Source organism: Parasteatoda tepidariorum, chromosome 1 (genome assembly GCF_043381705.1).
Source record: "Parasteatoda tepidariorum isolate YZ-2023 chromosome 1, CAS_Ptep_4.0, whole genome shotgun sequence".
NCBI classification, from domain to species: Eukaryota; Metazoa; Arthropoda; class Arachnida; order Araneae; family Theridiidae; genus Parasteatoda; species Parasteatoda tepidariorum.
This window is the reverse complement of record NC_092204.1, coordinates 101,037,775-101,052,753: the sequence shown is the minus strand read 5'-3', so window position 1 is coordinate 101,052,753 and position 14,979 is coordinate 101,037,775. Positions and strand designations below refer to the sequence as shown.

Sequence of the window (14,979 nt, the reverse complement as noted above, 5' to 3'; positions counted from 1 at the left end):
AAGAAGCACAGAAAATAAGATTAGTGTGCTGCTGAGAATTTGTCATTGGGACTTACTTGTTAATATATTTCACACCTGGTTTCATTATTGCAATCTTTCATCCAAATTTAGTGAGTTTGGTGTTTTCATTCACTTAATTATGAACAAGTATTATATTTATAGTAGCCCTCATAATTGTTACTAGTACCCTTTTGACGAATGCATGAATGTAAAATTTTCTCGTTTCATTTGTATTCTGAAACTTAATGCCTGTGTAAATGTGATCATAGGTACAAGCTCTATTCTAAAAAAAGATCGTAGGTTCAAAACTTTAATATTATTAGGTGAAATTTTTTATTAATTGTGTGGTTAAGATCATGTTTGTTTGTTTTCTGCTTATGAAAACAGTTGAATAAGAAGATATTTTCCAACCATAATAATGTACAAGATTTTTTTCTTCTTTTTTTTTATGCAACTGACTCAACAGTCTTTATACTGAAATCCCTTAAAACATAAAATTAAATAAGTAACTTTCAGAAGCGAATGTTCTAAAATGCTAATTCAGTTTTTTTTCCTAATTCAACAAGAATGTATCAAATTAGCTAATTTACCTGTTATTGTAAAATATTTACGACGAATTTTACATTAATTTTCCATTGTTCTAAATTTTTAAAAAATTGCTGTATTACCTTTACTTTGCACAAAGTTTAATTAAAGAAGTTCATTATTATATAACGTTTTGTGTTGTGTATATTACTGTGAAATAAAACTTCTAAAAAAATTTACTTGGTTTTGTTAAGTTTTGGTATTTTACTTGCTCAATCTTTACTGAAAAGTTATTTATTCTCTAGAACATAAGCCCTAATATATATATAGATNACACACACATATATATATATATATATATATATATATATGAACATAAATATATTTATTACATAAAATTTTCTTTTGTACAGCTTATGAAGTTAAATTATGAAAGTTGTACAGACTATTTTTATTAAGCTATTTTTTATTATTGTACAGACTATCCGTGTTATCCGCTCGGATGAATGAAAAAAAATTAATTAATCAGTACTAAACAGCGTTACGAAATCATGCACAAATCTGAATCGCTAATAACGGCACTATTGAAGAGCTTAGTAGAAGAACATTGAGTGATATTTTTAGGGATATTTATGAATTAGTGGAAATATCAAAGTGGTTGCCTCCATAAGGGTAAGTTAAATGTAACAGAATTGTTTTTTCCTTCTTTTTAATCTTAAAACTAACTAACGTTAGTTTTTAGTATTCTTGAATTGCTTTTATCTTTAAATTAGGAAGTGGTAAATAAAACAAGACAAAGAATTATTTGCCCCGCCTCCTAATAGATTGGTAATGATAAAATAGTTTGGAGATTGATCTTTGTCTTCTTTCCCGGATAATTCTTTTAATAGTAAAGATTCTTTTCCCGGATCTGGCTCTGAAAATATCACTTACCTGCTATTTTCACTGAGCTCACTAAATAATGTTAAAATAATTTTATTTATTTATTTATTTATTATTTGTTGCCCTCTTCGAAGGCTATGCAATATTATAATAAACAAAATACGTTTTTTGTTGTTAATCCCATCAAAACAGAGTTTAATTGCTTTTACCATCACTTGCCGTGATGATATGGCTCTCGGCTCCTGACAGTCGAAATTTAACACTATCAAGTTTTCTGAGATACCTATCGCTTTTAAAGCTCAATTATTTCAAAAATATCGATATACTTGTAGTTTTAAGAGAATTAACACTATTTCCCAAATATATCAATACATTATACCTATACTAGGAGGCTCCGCCCCCTGATCGCTAACGCTCGCCAACCCCCGAGAATTGCTACGCAATCCTATGTGGTTCACGCCGTGAACCATGGCTCGCTGCGCTCGCTCGCCAATGAACACAATTTTCTTTCACAAAGACATAGTATATTATCATCAAAGACATAGTATTTTATCATCAAAGACATAGTATGTATTGCACTTATGTAGAAGAATTCTACCAATGTTCTTATTGACTTTTAAAAAAGTATATTAACTATTTAGATTGTTCAAGGTGAAAAAATCAAAACATTAGCTAAATGAGAAACATATTAGCAAAATAAATTATCAAATATTGCAGTTACTCACCTAAAGTCAACTAAATGCGTATAATAAATTAGTTAATGCTAGAAATTCTGAAAGTTTTAGAAATTTTTTTTATTATTTAAAAATATAAACTTTAAACCCTAACTTTTCCTTGTGAGATAATAACCCTCAAAAAGTATTTCATTTTCAAGAACACACAAATTTGTTTTATCGCCAAATGAAATATTTTTTGGTGATCAGCATTATTGAAATCAATTTCTATATTAGTTAACATTTGTGATAAAGTACAAAACATTTTAGAACAAAATAAGGATGTTTTACATACAATAAATTAAAATGCATGGCAATTAAAATTAGTGTAGGCAAATGAATTTTTCCATCGTGGCAGCATTTCGTATATTTTCCAGAAGAATTTCTTTCTTTGGCCCAGAAGTAAGCATTACAATAACTACATTGTTCCGTCATTGAGCCAATATTATACTCTTCGACATCTACTGTTACATCTTGAACAGTTATTATTGCACTTGATCTCTGCAATCTACGTCATCCATAACATTCCTCAACACTTTCTTGGGCTCTTCGAACACGTTTTCTTTCATTACGTTTAAAAGCTCTAGCAGCTTCACTAATATTCTGCATTTTAAAGCGTGAAAATTCAATGCATAAATAAACGCGAAATATAAAAAAATTCAATGCATTCAATACAAACACTTAGACGTTTTTTAGACGTTTAAGTAGCTCCCAGTAGAAAAATATCAATTCAACAACGGCCATTTAAAGCATTCTCACTTCAATTAATTAATTAATTCCTAATTGAGTTTAAATTAAATATTAGCATGTTTTTAGGGCATGAATCTGAATTGAACAGCGTGATAATGCTCTCTCTGGTTATTGTTTCCGTTTTTAAAAGCGCTATATGTTGAGCCACCTCAACTAGATTTGCCATGTGACATTTTTAGCAGCAATCATTGGTCGATTTTCTAACGTTGCCATTCGGGGAGGTGTAATGAGGTTTCTTTTTGGTGCCGTGTAAGAGAAATATAACGATAGATTTGCATATTTGGTGCTTTTGCATAACCCTTCAACATTTGAGTTTTGTACGAAATACAAAACTCAAATGCTGAAGCAAACTAATGCGTAAATTCAAGATACCATTAGAAAACTGATATGACCATTTCTCTATACAACCTTTAATTAACCATTTAAAATATTTGCAAGTATTGGTGGAAAAAAGTTCTTTTAAATATAATTTATCTAACTATTAATTCACAATCTTTTATAAAACTGGAAAAATATTTTCTGAAAATACGAAAAATTCATTGCAGTTTTAAACTGCACCAATAACTATTTTACAAGTAGTACAGTCCGCAAAAAAAAAAAAAGATATCCCCCTCCATAACTTTCGTTCTAATGATCGGATTTTCACAAACTAAGTGTCAATCTTAATGGTTCCGGGGGGTGACCTCAAATAATCTAATTAATTAGTACTAACTATTAATTAATTAGTACTAACTATTAAGTTACGAAATCAGACACAAAAGCGTACTTTCTCTGAATAAACATATATTTTTTTTTACATATTTGGAATCCAGACACTTAAATTAGGGGGGGGGGAGACAAAATTAAAAAAAAATTGGGTCATAAATTGGGTCGCAATAAAGGTTTATATATTTGGCGATAGTCCAGAAAACCGCCAATGAAAGTCGCCAGCGCAAATGAATATTTTAAGATAACCCATTGACTAATTCAAAAGAAGAATGCTTAATTTTACTTGGCTGCTAAGCAACCAAGTTTTGATTGTAAAAAATTTAAATAATGCTCTGTGATTGCTCGGAGAAGTTTAATTAATATTTAATAGAATATATCTCAAAATTTCTAGGCAATAGACAATTTTTAAGCTGATTTCTGTCCAAAAAGCAAATTTTTTTTTATTTTAATCTCCTTTGAAAAGAAAATTTGAATCGATTTATGAATTATTTATGATTGTCAAAGTTTTTAGAATTTAAATACATGAACTTTATATCTGATATTATTTATATTATGTTGTTTTTGCTATACATATTCGAGAATTTCATACTAAAATCAAATTAACATAACTTATTATTTCTATATACAAAATTTTAGGGATAATCATTTTTACAACTTTAATCGAGTGTTCTAGGCAAGAAAGTTTGAAGAAAAAAAAGTGCTTGAAAAATAAATTGTAGATTGTATAGTAGTTCTAATGCACATTCACAAGGTTTTCTATAATTTACGATATTTCTTTTTTCTATAAGGAATTGCTGAATGTTTAGTGGTATTTTAAAAACATTGAAATATGTTATGTTTAAGAATAAGATATTGAAATAATATGTTGCATATTGTATGATTCCTTGTTTAAAAAATCGCTTCATTCTGCTAGATATTTAGGTTACAAGGTTTTCTTTGGATAAAGATGATTAGCAAATAGCATCCTCACGGTTCGATACATTCGGAAACTTACGTTCGCAAATTCACCATAAAATGTCGCACAGCATATTCTTCAATTACGATAAGCTGCATTTACCACCAAATACTGCTACTATGATTATTTTTGTTTTCTTATATATGTTACCGGCAAAGTATGAAACGCCGTCATTGTATAGAATGCCTAGGCATTCTATACAATTCCGGATGTTTTTAGGCAAAGTATGAAATGTGAGAGGTATTACATACTTTTCCTAGGCATTGTATAAAATACCTAGGCATTCTATACATTGACAAATGCTATTTTGGCAAAGTATGAAAAAAACATACTGATGAGGTCATTATGTAAGTGATGTGCATGTTACTGTGAATGACCGAAATCGGTGGTTGTTGACTTTCACCGGTGAATGTTGACAATCACATAGTCGCTTTGGTGAATGTCCGAAATATTTATTGCATCCGATTTTATATTAATTTATTCGTGGATATAATTACTTTTATTCGATATTTTAATACTTACTGACGTTAGATCAGAAGAAACATCAGTGTTTGGAGTATCGGGCAAACCGGGTATACCGGGCAAATGTATACCGGGCAGTAGCACTGAACCTTAAAAAACATCAGTGTAGGGTATACCGGGCAATATCATTCTTATCCTCTTTTGACGAAATATAGGAAAAATTGGTTTTCACAGTTTCTGTAGAACGTACGTTAACCTTTTTGCCTCGTTTTTTTAAATTTTTATTTTTATTTTTAATCAAAATAAGTTCTGAAATTGAGTATTTTTTATTGCATTTTTTTTTAAAAAATCAGAAGATTCTAAAATTGGCATGGCTTCGGAATCTTCGTACAAATTTCAATCTTTAGTATTTCCTGCTTAACAAAATAAGGCATTTTTCCTGATAACAAATTATACTACAATAATATCTTGGGAATCGTGCTAAAGTAAAAAATAAAAAATAAAAAAATAGTTTAGTATATTACCCGGAAAAAAATCTACATGGAATAATAAAGAAAGAGTAACAGATATAATGAAATAATTAGTGAATCACACGTGGTCAGATAATTAAAAATTTAATTTCACAACTAAGATGTTAGGACGACATTTAAGATACTGAGATATTTTAAAACACTTAAAAATTTGGCTACGTATTCGACAGCTTTTTATGTTCTGTATCTTTATACTCTTTGTAGTGACTTATAAAACATCAAAACTATTTTAGATAATCTATGTTGAAGTCACACGAAACAAAACAAAAAAAATACAATCAATAATTTACACTCTTTTTTCGAAAAAAATAGTATGCTTAGTAAATAATCTGCTGTTTTGCATTAAATAATTTTTAACAGCGGAGCGTTTTTAATTTCTTGGCAAGGTTTTATTCTTAGCTAGCAGACAATAATTCTTTTAAAAAAACTTGACTATGATTTAAAAAGGAAATTTACTTTAAAGAAAACCTAAATTAAAGTACTAAAAAAATTTATTAGTATATTAATGAAGAAATAATAAACGTAGTAGGGTAAAGAATAAGATTTTTAAAAATGATAAAATTTAATTAAATAGTTGGTAAAATAGTTCTGCGAAACACTTCCGAACAGGTGATTAAAAAATTGCTTTTAAGATTAAGATGATATATTAGATGTTGAGAAATTTGCGATGATGTGAGAGGTGCTTGAAAATATTGACTACGCATTTTTATTAATATTTATAAAAAATATATTCAAGAAATTGATAAATATACTTTATTCCTAATCTTTTCATACGTATATATATTATTCAAATTGTATCAGTTATTGAGAAAAAAAACAAAAAAAATTAAAAATAATCACATTAAATAAGCACAATCTGGTGTATAATCATATTCTATCAGAAGCATGCCTTTATAAAACTCGACATTCATTGAATAAAATGTTTTTTATACAATAAAATGTTTTATTCAAATTTCTTTACTAAATTTCAAATAGATTTTTAGACGACTAAAAAAGAAACACCGTATTTTATAATTTCAAAAAATTAAAAATTAAAAGATTAGCAAACGATTATTAGCGAAAAAAATATGAATGAAATTTTAAGCTACGGGCGTCAAGTCAAGTTCCTCGTAAGTTTATCGCATTTTAATATTAATCGCCCCATCTAATTATTTCTTCATTGTCACCAAATTATTTTTTTTAAATAATTAATTTCAATTTTTCTCATCTTCTAATAAATAAAAACAATTGAAACTATAGATTTTTCGATTGAAAAAAAAGTAGATTAATATGGTATAAAAAAATCCATACCTTATAATTCAACATTTTTTCATCCTCACTTTAGTTAAATAATAAAAAATTATAAATAATTCTAAAAATTTATTTTTTTCATAAAATTATCTTTGGGTAAATGAGTTTTATGAGTGGGTGCAATTTTTTTTGAATTTCTTCATTTGTTTTTAAAATATGACTGAAAACGCAAAAAGCGAAATTAACATTAAGGGATCCAAACTTTAAATCGCTCTCGTGACCAAACTATGAGGACTACATTTCCCAGATTGCGGGCTACCCCTTATATTTTGAAGATAAAGAATTCAAATATATTAAAAAAATATGTGTTTATTCTGAAAAAGTACGTTTTTGTGTCTGATTTCGTAGCTTCATTAATAGTTAGCACTAATAAATTAGCATATTTGACGTCTCCCTCAGGAACTATTAAGATTGACACTTAGTTCGTGAAAATCCGATCATTAAAACGAAAGTTATTCAGGGTGATATCTTTTTTTTGTGAACTGTACATCCTTTGTAAATTATTAGTAAAAATTTCGCGAATTAAATTTACGGTTTGGGGAGCCTGTTCGCCATTAGAACAAATCAGTGTTTTCATAAGAAAAATATGAATTCATCATGTTACAATCTCCATGTGTTAATGTTTCATAATTCAAATAATATAATTAAATTTTGCTTCTTTTATTTTTTTTACTAGAGTTGAAGGATCTTATTTTTATGTAAATATTTACTAATGCAGTTCACTTTATATTAAATATTTAAAAACACATTAACGCTTATATTTATTATTTTTTAAGTAAACAGGAATTTTGCTACAGTTAGAAATTAGTTTTATTTTTAAATTTATAAACTCTAATTCCTGTTTCTTCAATATAGTATTTACAAAGTATATTATAAATTTCTCTTCTTATTTTTGCAAACTGGTTGTCAGTGCTTCCAATAAAGAATTCTAAAATAGTAAAATTAATACATTATGCATATATAAGTAAAATAATTTAATTAAAATAGTTGAAAAAGTCTCAGGTTAAGCACTTGGTATCGCCAAAAACTAATCAACATTTTCAAGAATCTAGTTCATAGAAATATATCTGTCCATCATCATCGCCATAATCTACTTATTATACTCAAGTTAAGAAACCTCAACAAAATGCAAAACCCGGCTCACATCCACCAAGACGACTCGGAAAGGAAAAGGACTTGAGATTTGGAACATGGAACATTCGCACCTTGTATAAAGCTGGAGCATTAAAGTGCCTAATAGATGTATTTGTTGACTACAGACTTGACATCCTCGCAATCCAAGTAATCAGATGGTTGGGCAATGGAATTATGGATAAAAAGGATTGCAGAGTATACTACAGTTGCCAGGACAAAATTCACCAATTCGGTGTAGGTTTTGTCGTGAGCAAAAGACTGAGAAATACTGTCATCGACTTCCAGGCTATTAGCATGAGACTCTGTAAAATCAGGATAAACGGAAAACATTACAATACCACCTTAATATGTGCTCATGCACCAACTGAGGAAAAAGATGCTTCTGAAAAAGATATCTTCTATGACCTGTTGATGAGAAGCATTAACTCGTGCCCAGCACAAGACATGAAGATCGTTATCGGAGACTTCAACGCTAAAATTGGAAAGGAGCAACACCTTAGATACCACGCGGGTGCTGAAAGCCTGCACTACTACACCAGTGAAAATGGACAGAGACTCTTTGATCTTGCAGTCTCAGAGAATTTGTTTATTTCCAGCACAGCATTCCCCCATAAAGAAGTCCACAAGCACACCTGGCGATCCCCAGATGGATCTACACATAATCAAATTGACCATCTACTTGTGGACAAGAGACACCGCAGCAATGTACTTGATGTGAGAAGCTGCAGGGGTGCAAATGTAGATATGCATGTACTCGTCGTGTCCAAAGTGAGACTTCGACTTTGTAAAAGTTTTTATCAAAAGAAGGAAAACAAGGACTTTAAACTTGACATTTCTAAACTGAAAAAAGACGAAATTCTTAAAGAGTATAACATCAAGCTATCCAACCGACTTTCTGAAGAAAAAGGAAGACCGAACATTGTTTTTAACTGGAATACAATAAAAGACATTGTCTTGAAATCTGCAAGTGATACTATTCCAGAACTGGGGCGTCCTTCCAAAAACGAATGGTTCGATGAAGACTGCCATAAGGCAACTGAGGAAAAAAATAAGGCATATAGACTAATGATACAGAAACATCGCACACGTTTCTTTGAAGAACAATATAAGAACCTGAGAAGAATAGAAAAGAAACTACATAAAGCAAAAAAGAAAGCCTTCTTTGAGAAATCACTGGAAGATCTGGAAGCCATGAATAACCAAAATGAATGTAGGAAGTTTTACAAAAAAGTCAATTATATGCGAAGTGAATTTAAACCAAGAACTATTACCTGCAGAAACAACGAAGGTGAACTCGTAAGTGAGCCTCAAGAGGTAACCAAAGTTTGGAAGAGTTACTTCCAAGACTTGCTAGTTGGCAAGGATGATATTTCTGTCCCTCGCAACAACCCAGTAGATCTAGTCATACTGAGGGATGTAGATAACCCCCCACCTTCAATCGATGAAGTGATAATGGCTATTAAAAAACTCAGAAACAACAGATCGGCTGGTCCCGATTGTATCCCATCTGAGCTTCTTAAAACCGGCGAACCCCAGTTTATTGATGCTATCCATAAACTCCTAATTGAAATCTGGGACACTGAGAATATACCCATTGAATGGGAAGAAGGTTCCATCTGCCCTATTTTTAAAAAAGGAGACCAACTTGAATGTCGTAACTACAGAGGTATAACACTCCTCAATACGGCATATAAAATCTTCTCCAATATTCTTTTCAAAAGGCTCCAGCCTTTTGCTGATAAAGCGGTCGGAAATTACCAATGTGGATTCAGGCCTCAAAGGTCTACCATTGACCAAATTCATACTCTAAGACAGATCCTTGAAAAAACTAAAGAGTTCAACATCAGGACTTTTCACCTATTTATAGACTTCAAAGCTGCCTACGACAGTATTAAAAGAGATAAATTACTTGAAGCGATGAACGAGTTCGGAATCCCTACAAAACTCGTAAGTCTCACCCGTGCCACTATCAACAATGTGAGATGCAGGATTAAAATCCAAAGCCATCTATCTGAACCTTTCATTACCGAAAGAGGCCTGCGCCAGGGAGACTCTCTTGCTTGTCTGCTTTTTAACCTGGCATTGGAGAAATGCATTCGGGATAGCGGATTAAACCGAGGAGGATCTATTTGGAACAGATCTCTCCAAATCCTCGCTTATGCGGACGACATTGATATCATTGGAAGATCAGAACGGGCTGTTAAAGATGCCTTTCAAGCCCTTGAGGCCTCTGCTATAAATATGGGCCTTTCCATTAACGAAGACAAGACCAAATTCATGGAGTTTTCAAGCTCAACTGTAAACTATAGTGAACCTTTGCAGATAAACGGACATTCCTTTGAAAAGGTTAAAGAATTTAAGTATCTTGGTACAATTATCAATGACCAAAACAAACTGAAACCTGAAATTGACAATAGAATCAATATGGCCAACAGATGTTTTTTTGGACTAAAAAGTCAACTAAGATCGAATTTTATTAGCCAAAAAACAAAACTAAAATTATATAAGACACTCATTCTGCCTGTCTTGCTATACGGAAACGAAACCTGGACTTTAAACCTTGACGTACAACGCCCGATAGAAACGTTTGAAAGAAAGATACTTAGAACTATCTTTGGTGCCATACCAGAGGGGGGATGTTGGCGAACACGGTACAACTTTGAACTTTATGGGCTCTATAAACATCCTCAAATTATGCAGATAATCCGAAGCAACCGACTAAGATGGCTCGGACATATATGGAGAGGCTCTGAAGATAGCCCTGTAAAAATTGCCACCTTCAAGAACCCTCAGGGGTCCCGCTCTAGAGGTAGACCACCTACTCGATGGCTCAACGACACCGAAAACGACCTCAAAGTCCTAAAACTTAAGAACTGGAGGGGAGTTGCCATGGACAGAGGGAGCTGGAGAAGGCGTGCTGTTGAGGCAGCTAAGGCCTGCAAAGGGCTGTTGCGCTCCTGAAGAAGATACTTAAAATTTCACTTAATGTTATTTAATTTGCACACATAATTTCAACAAATATCATTTAGCTAGACGTTCCTGCTTCACTAAAGCTAAAGAATAATAATAAAACATTAACTTATGCAAAATGAAAAGAAAATCGAATTCAAATTCTTTATTATTTATTAAATAATTAAAAAAATCGACAGTAATGTTGATATTTTTCTCAATATTTTAATTCTTTGAGTAAATAAGAACTTTGTTATGGCGAAAAGTTATTTTGTATGCATTTATAAAATTTAATTCCCGTTTCTGCAATGAGGAACAAGATAAATGCATATGCTTGATTTCACATACTCTTATAACACAGATTAACGCAATTTCAATGAAGTTAATAAAATTTACTGGAATATATTAAGATTTTTTGTTACTTTAGCATTGATTTTTTTGAAGGAATTAATTGAAAGTTTTGCTGGGATCACAAGCTTTTTTAAAAAACTACTGCTATGGTGAGGACAATTACCTGCTTTACGCTGGAATAAATAAATAAAAAAAACATCAATAACTTAAGCTGTACTACATTTTAAAGTCCAAAATAATTCTATACAAAAAATTGATTCAACATTTCTTTTACTCAACATGAAAATAAATCTCCGCAATGAATTTGAAATACACATTAAAATTAAGATAAATATATAGGTAAAAAAAAAAATAATAATAAATTGTTTCTTTGTGTATTTATGACGCATAATTTTAATTAGTAATACTAGACACCCATAACTCCTTCTAACCGCTTTCTTACTGCACTGAAAATCTTTAATATTCAGAACCATCAGCTATTAATAATATTTCAATGAGTACCATATAAATTACTAATTTTATATTATTATTAGAAAATATTATAAAAATGCGTTATTTTAAGCTTCATTTTTATTAAGCTACATTAGGGTACAATTTATTATAATTATCTTTGTTCTCACATAGTTATTTACCATCAAAAATTGTTGGATTTAATTACCAAAATTCAAAAGAAGGCAAAAACGTTATGGCTTTCACAGCACAGCAAGTGAAAAAGAACGGCAGATGGACACAACTGACTTCAGTTCGTGAATAATCACGTGACTCCCCGTTTCAGATGAAAACGAAAGTAAGCGTTTTTTGCTTAAAGATAACTTAATAATTAACGCTCTTAGAAAAGTATTAAAATGTTTTCTGGTGGTTTTCAAGTTTTCTGAATGCATTAAAATCATAAAAAGAATTGACTGTAATTGTCCATTGAAACTTCTGCTGAGGACACAATTGAAACACGCGTTTGAAGAAAAAAGTTATAACAATTTCAATGCTAAGAAATTATAAATATAAAATATGTATTCAATAGTAAAATATTTGAATATACTTATTTAACCTCTTTATCTTTGTTAAAAAAAATTCCAAAATTGATAGAACGGAGCATTTTAATAATTTTATAATTTGAAAAAAATATATTAATTGATTTCTTCTAAACCTTTTAACGGAATAAAATTTTCTGGAAAAAATTCTATAATGCGCAAATCGCCTAAAGAATTTCCACAAGTCAACAGTTAATCGCCAATAATTTAATTTTTTTTTTTTTTTGACACTACAGTTTTGCTTTGCTGAAGAATGTTGCCCCTAACTTTAGTGTTTTTGATATTCCCTTATCGGCAGTTTTCATTCTTGTAAGATCTTCCGTTACATAATCAAATCAAATCTTTTAATCATCAAATCTTTCCTCTGAATCCTAATTTCAATAGGCCTACAAATATTGAAACCCGTTTTCGATTCTTAAAATACTTATAAATTGAAGAATGGATGCACGAATTTAACTTTTCTTTATTACCTAAAATTTTTAAACAGACAAAAATTAAAAATATTTCAGTATAATATAACTATGAATGAACAAAATTAAGCCTAAAATAAATTTCAAGATGCAGAATAAAATGAAAAACCGAAGATGAATAAGTCAACAAATGAATCGATGAATGAACTATCAATGCGTAATTAAAATCCGTGAACCAGTACTACTGAAGTAGTAAGTCAATGAATCGAATAGCCAGGGACATAGTAGGAAAAAAAAGTCAAAATATTTTCGTAAAGCGATGAGCAATTATTTCTAAAGTAAGAGGAAGCTGAGTTTTTCTCATTCTTAAGATGGCCATCAGAGTTTTGCGCTGCTTAATTTTTTCACTTGAAAATAAATCATAATGTTTGAGCTGAATTCTCATCGATATAAACCAATAGATCTAGAAATAACATTCAGATTTCATTTCTTTCCGTCAGACAAAAAAAGGAAGTTAATTAAAATTTCACTTTTGGAGTCAGGGGTTCAATCCTAACCAGTCTCACCGTAATATTTATTTCTCACTTTCCTTTCAAACTGATTTAAAACTTATAATTCCTGTATAGATGCTTATTTTACATTTATTTATCGATATTTTTACAAGTGAAATTTATTTAAATTTATATTTTAATTAAAATCTTTATAAAAAAAGTGAAATTTTTTGAAATAAAAAGTTCTTTCATCATAAAAGCATCATTTGTTACTTAATGTATATGAAATAATAATTTAAATTTATATAAACAACAGTTGGGTCTTTTTTTTCGTAGTTTAATAAACTAAAAAATAAAAAATTGCATTGAATTAAAAGTCAAGTTTCTCTTTAATTTATTCGATTTTTTTTGAACTTTGATAAAACTCCAGTCTAATTCAAAAGAAAATAAAAATCTTTTGAAAATTAGAGTTTTTTTGTAATCTGGAAATTTAGTTCTCAAGTTAATAATGAAAATGTTATTTAAAAGTTGTATCGCAAAAACGTATTATTATTTTATTACTTTATTCTTTGGAAATAGGACAGAGAGACGCTAACTTCTGCTTTGCATCATGAAAGATTTAATTTAAAACTCCAAATTTGTGGAAAAGTTAATTAAATAGTTTAAAAGAAAAAAAACTATTGTTCGTTACCTGCAACTCCCCAATAAAAAAAGGTCAAAGCACTTTCACTGATGTGTGAGAAATATAAAAAACAAATTTGAATTTACTATTTCCTAAAAAGAGTAATAAAAGAAATTTTATTATATGCATTATAATTACAATAATATAATTGCCACTAGTAGGTTGAATCAGTATGAAGATTTTCGCTTGTTTTTAATTGTTACAATAGTTTTAAATCTCAAATGGCTGCTCTCTCTTCTACCAATTTGTTGCTGGCAGAAGCAGTAATTTTAATAATCAATTAATGAGCAATAATTTCTTCAAATATCAATCACTTACTGAACAAAACTGTGGGTTAATAATGAATAAAACAGAAGATCAGCAATTTCATTGAAATGGGAGAAAAAAATGAATGCTCGGAAAAAAATTCAATCATAGGATTAATCAGGAAAAATATCATTTAATATACGAATGAAAAATCATCGAATCGAGTAAACAGTTCAGAATTATAAAGACGAGGAATTGAAATAGTAATGAATCAATGAATCTGTTAAACAATTTTTCAGCGAACAAATTAATCGACGAATAAACTCGTCAGCAAATCAATGAAACAGAGAATTGTTGACTGATGCAATCACTAATTCTTCTGATGCATTCACTGATTCACTAATTCTTCCATACGCTTTTCTGATTCATTACTTTATTGATGTTTTGTATCGTGGACACGCTCATTCGTTCATTTATGAAATACGATAAAGTCAACTATATTAGTCAGTGCCATGTTGGCCTGCTTATTTATTTAAAATTGTTTCACAGATTCGGTTATTTGGTGATAAACTGCTTCACCAATTTGCTCTTTCCTTGATTTTGTGAATCACTGTTTTGCTTTTGAGGTTATTAGTGAAATTCATTTATTTATCGTTATAAGCAAATTAGGAGCTGGTTCTGATTGAAATTTTCAATAAACAGTCAAAATGAAATTGTAATTATAATCTTTTTCAACCCCCGTAGTAAAAACGGCTAATTACGAACGCCCATAAGTACTTAACATTTTTAATAGTTAGTATGCGTAAAAATATTTCGGCTCCTTATGGCTTTATTTACAATATTTAGAATAATGCTATGGTTAATAAGCAAAAG

The 14,979-nt window shown here is 30.0% G+C and overlaps 1 protein-coding gene across 1 annotated transcript in view; it reads left to right on the top strand.

Moving 5' to 3' along the window:
• LOC122270970 (LINE-1 retrotransposable element ORF2 protein) overlaps positions 1-10,910 on the top strand; it is a 15,382-nt gene extending 4,472 nt beyond the window's left edge. Inside the window, exon 2 of the mRNA XM_043050492.2 lies at positions 7,924-10,910. Coding sequence (XP_042906426.2) covers positions 7,924-10,910 — 2,987 coding nt within the window. The remainder of the gene's footprint in view (positions 1-7,923) is intronic.
• Positions 10,911-14,979: the final 4,069 nt, after the last annotated feature.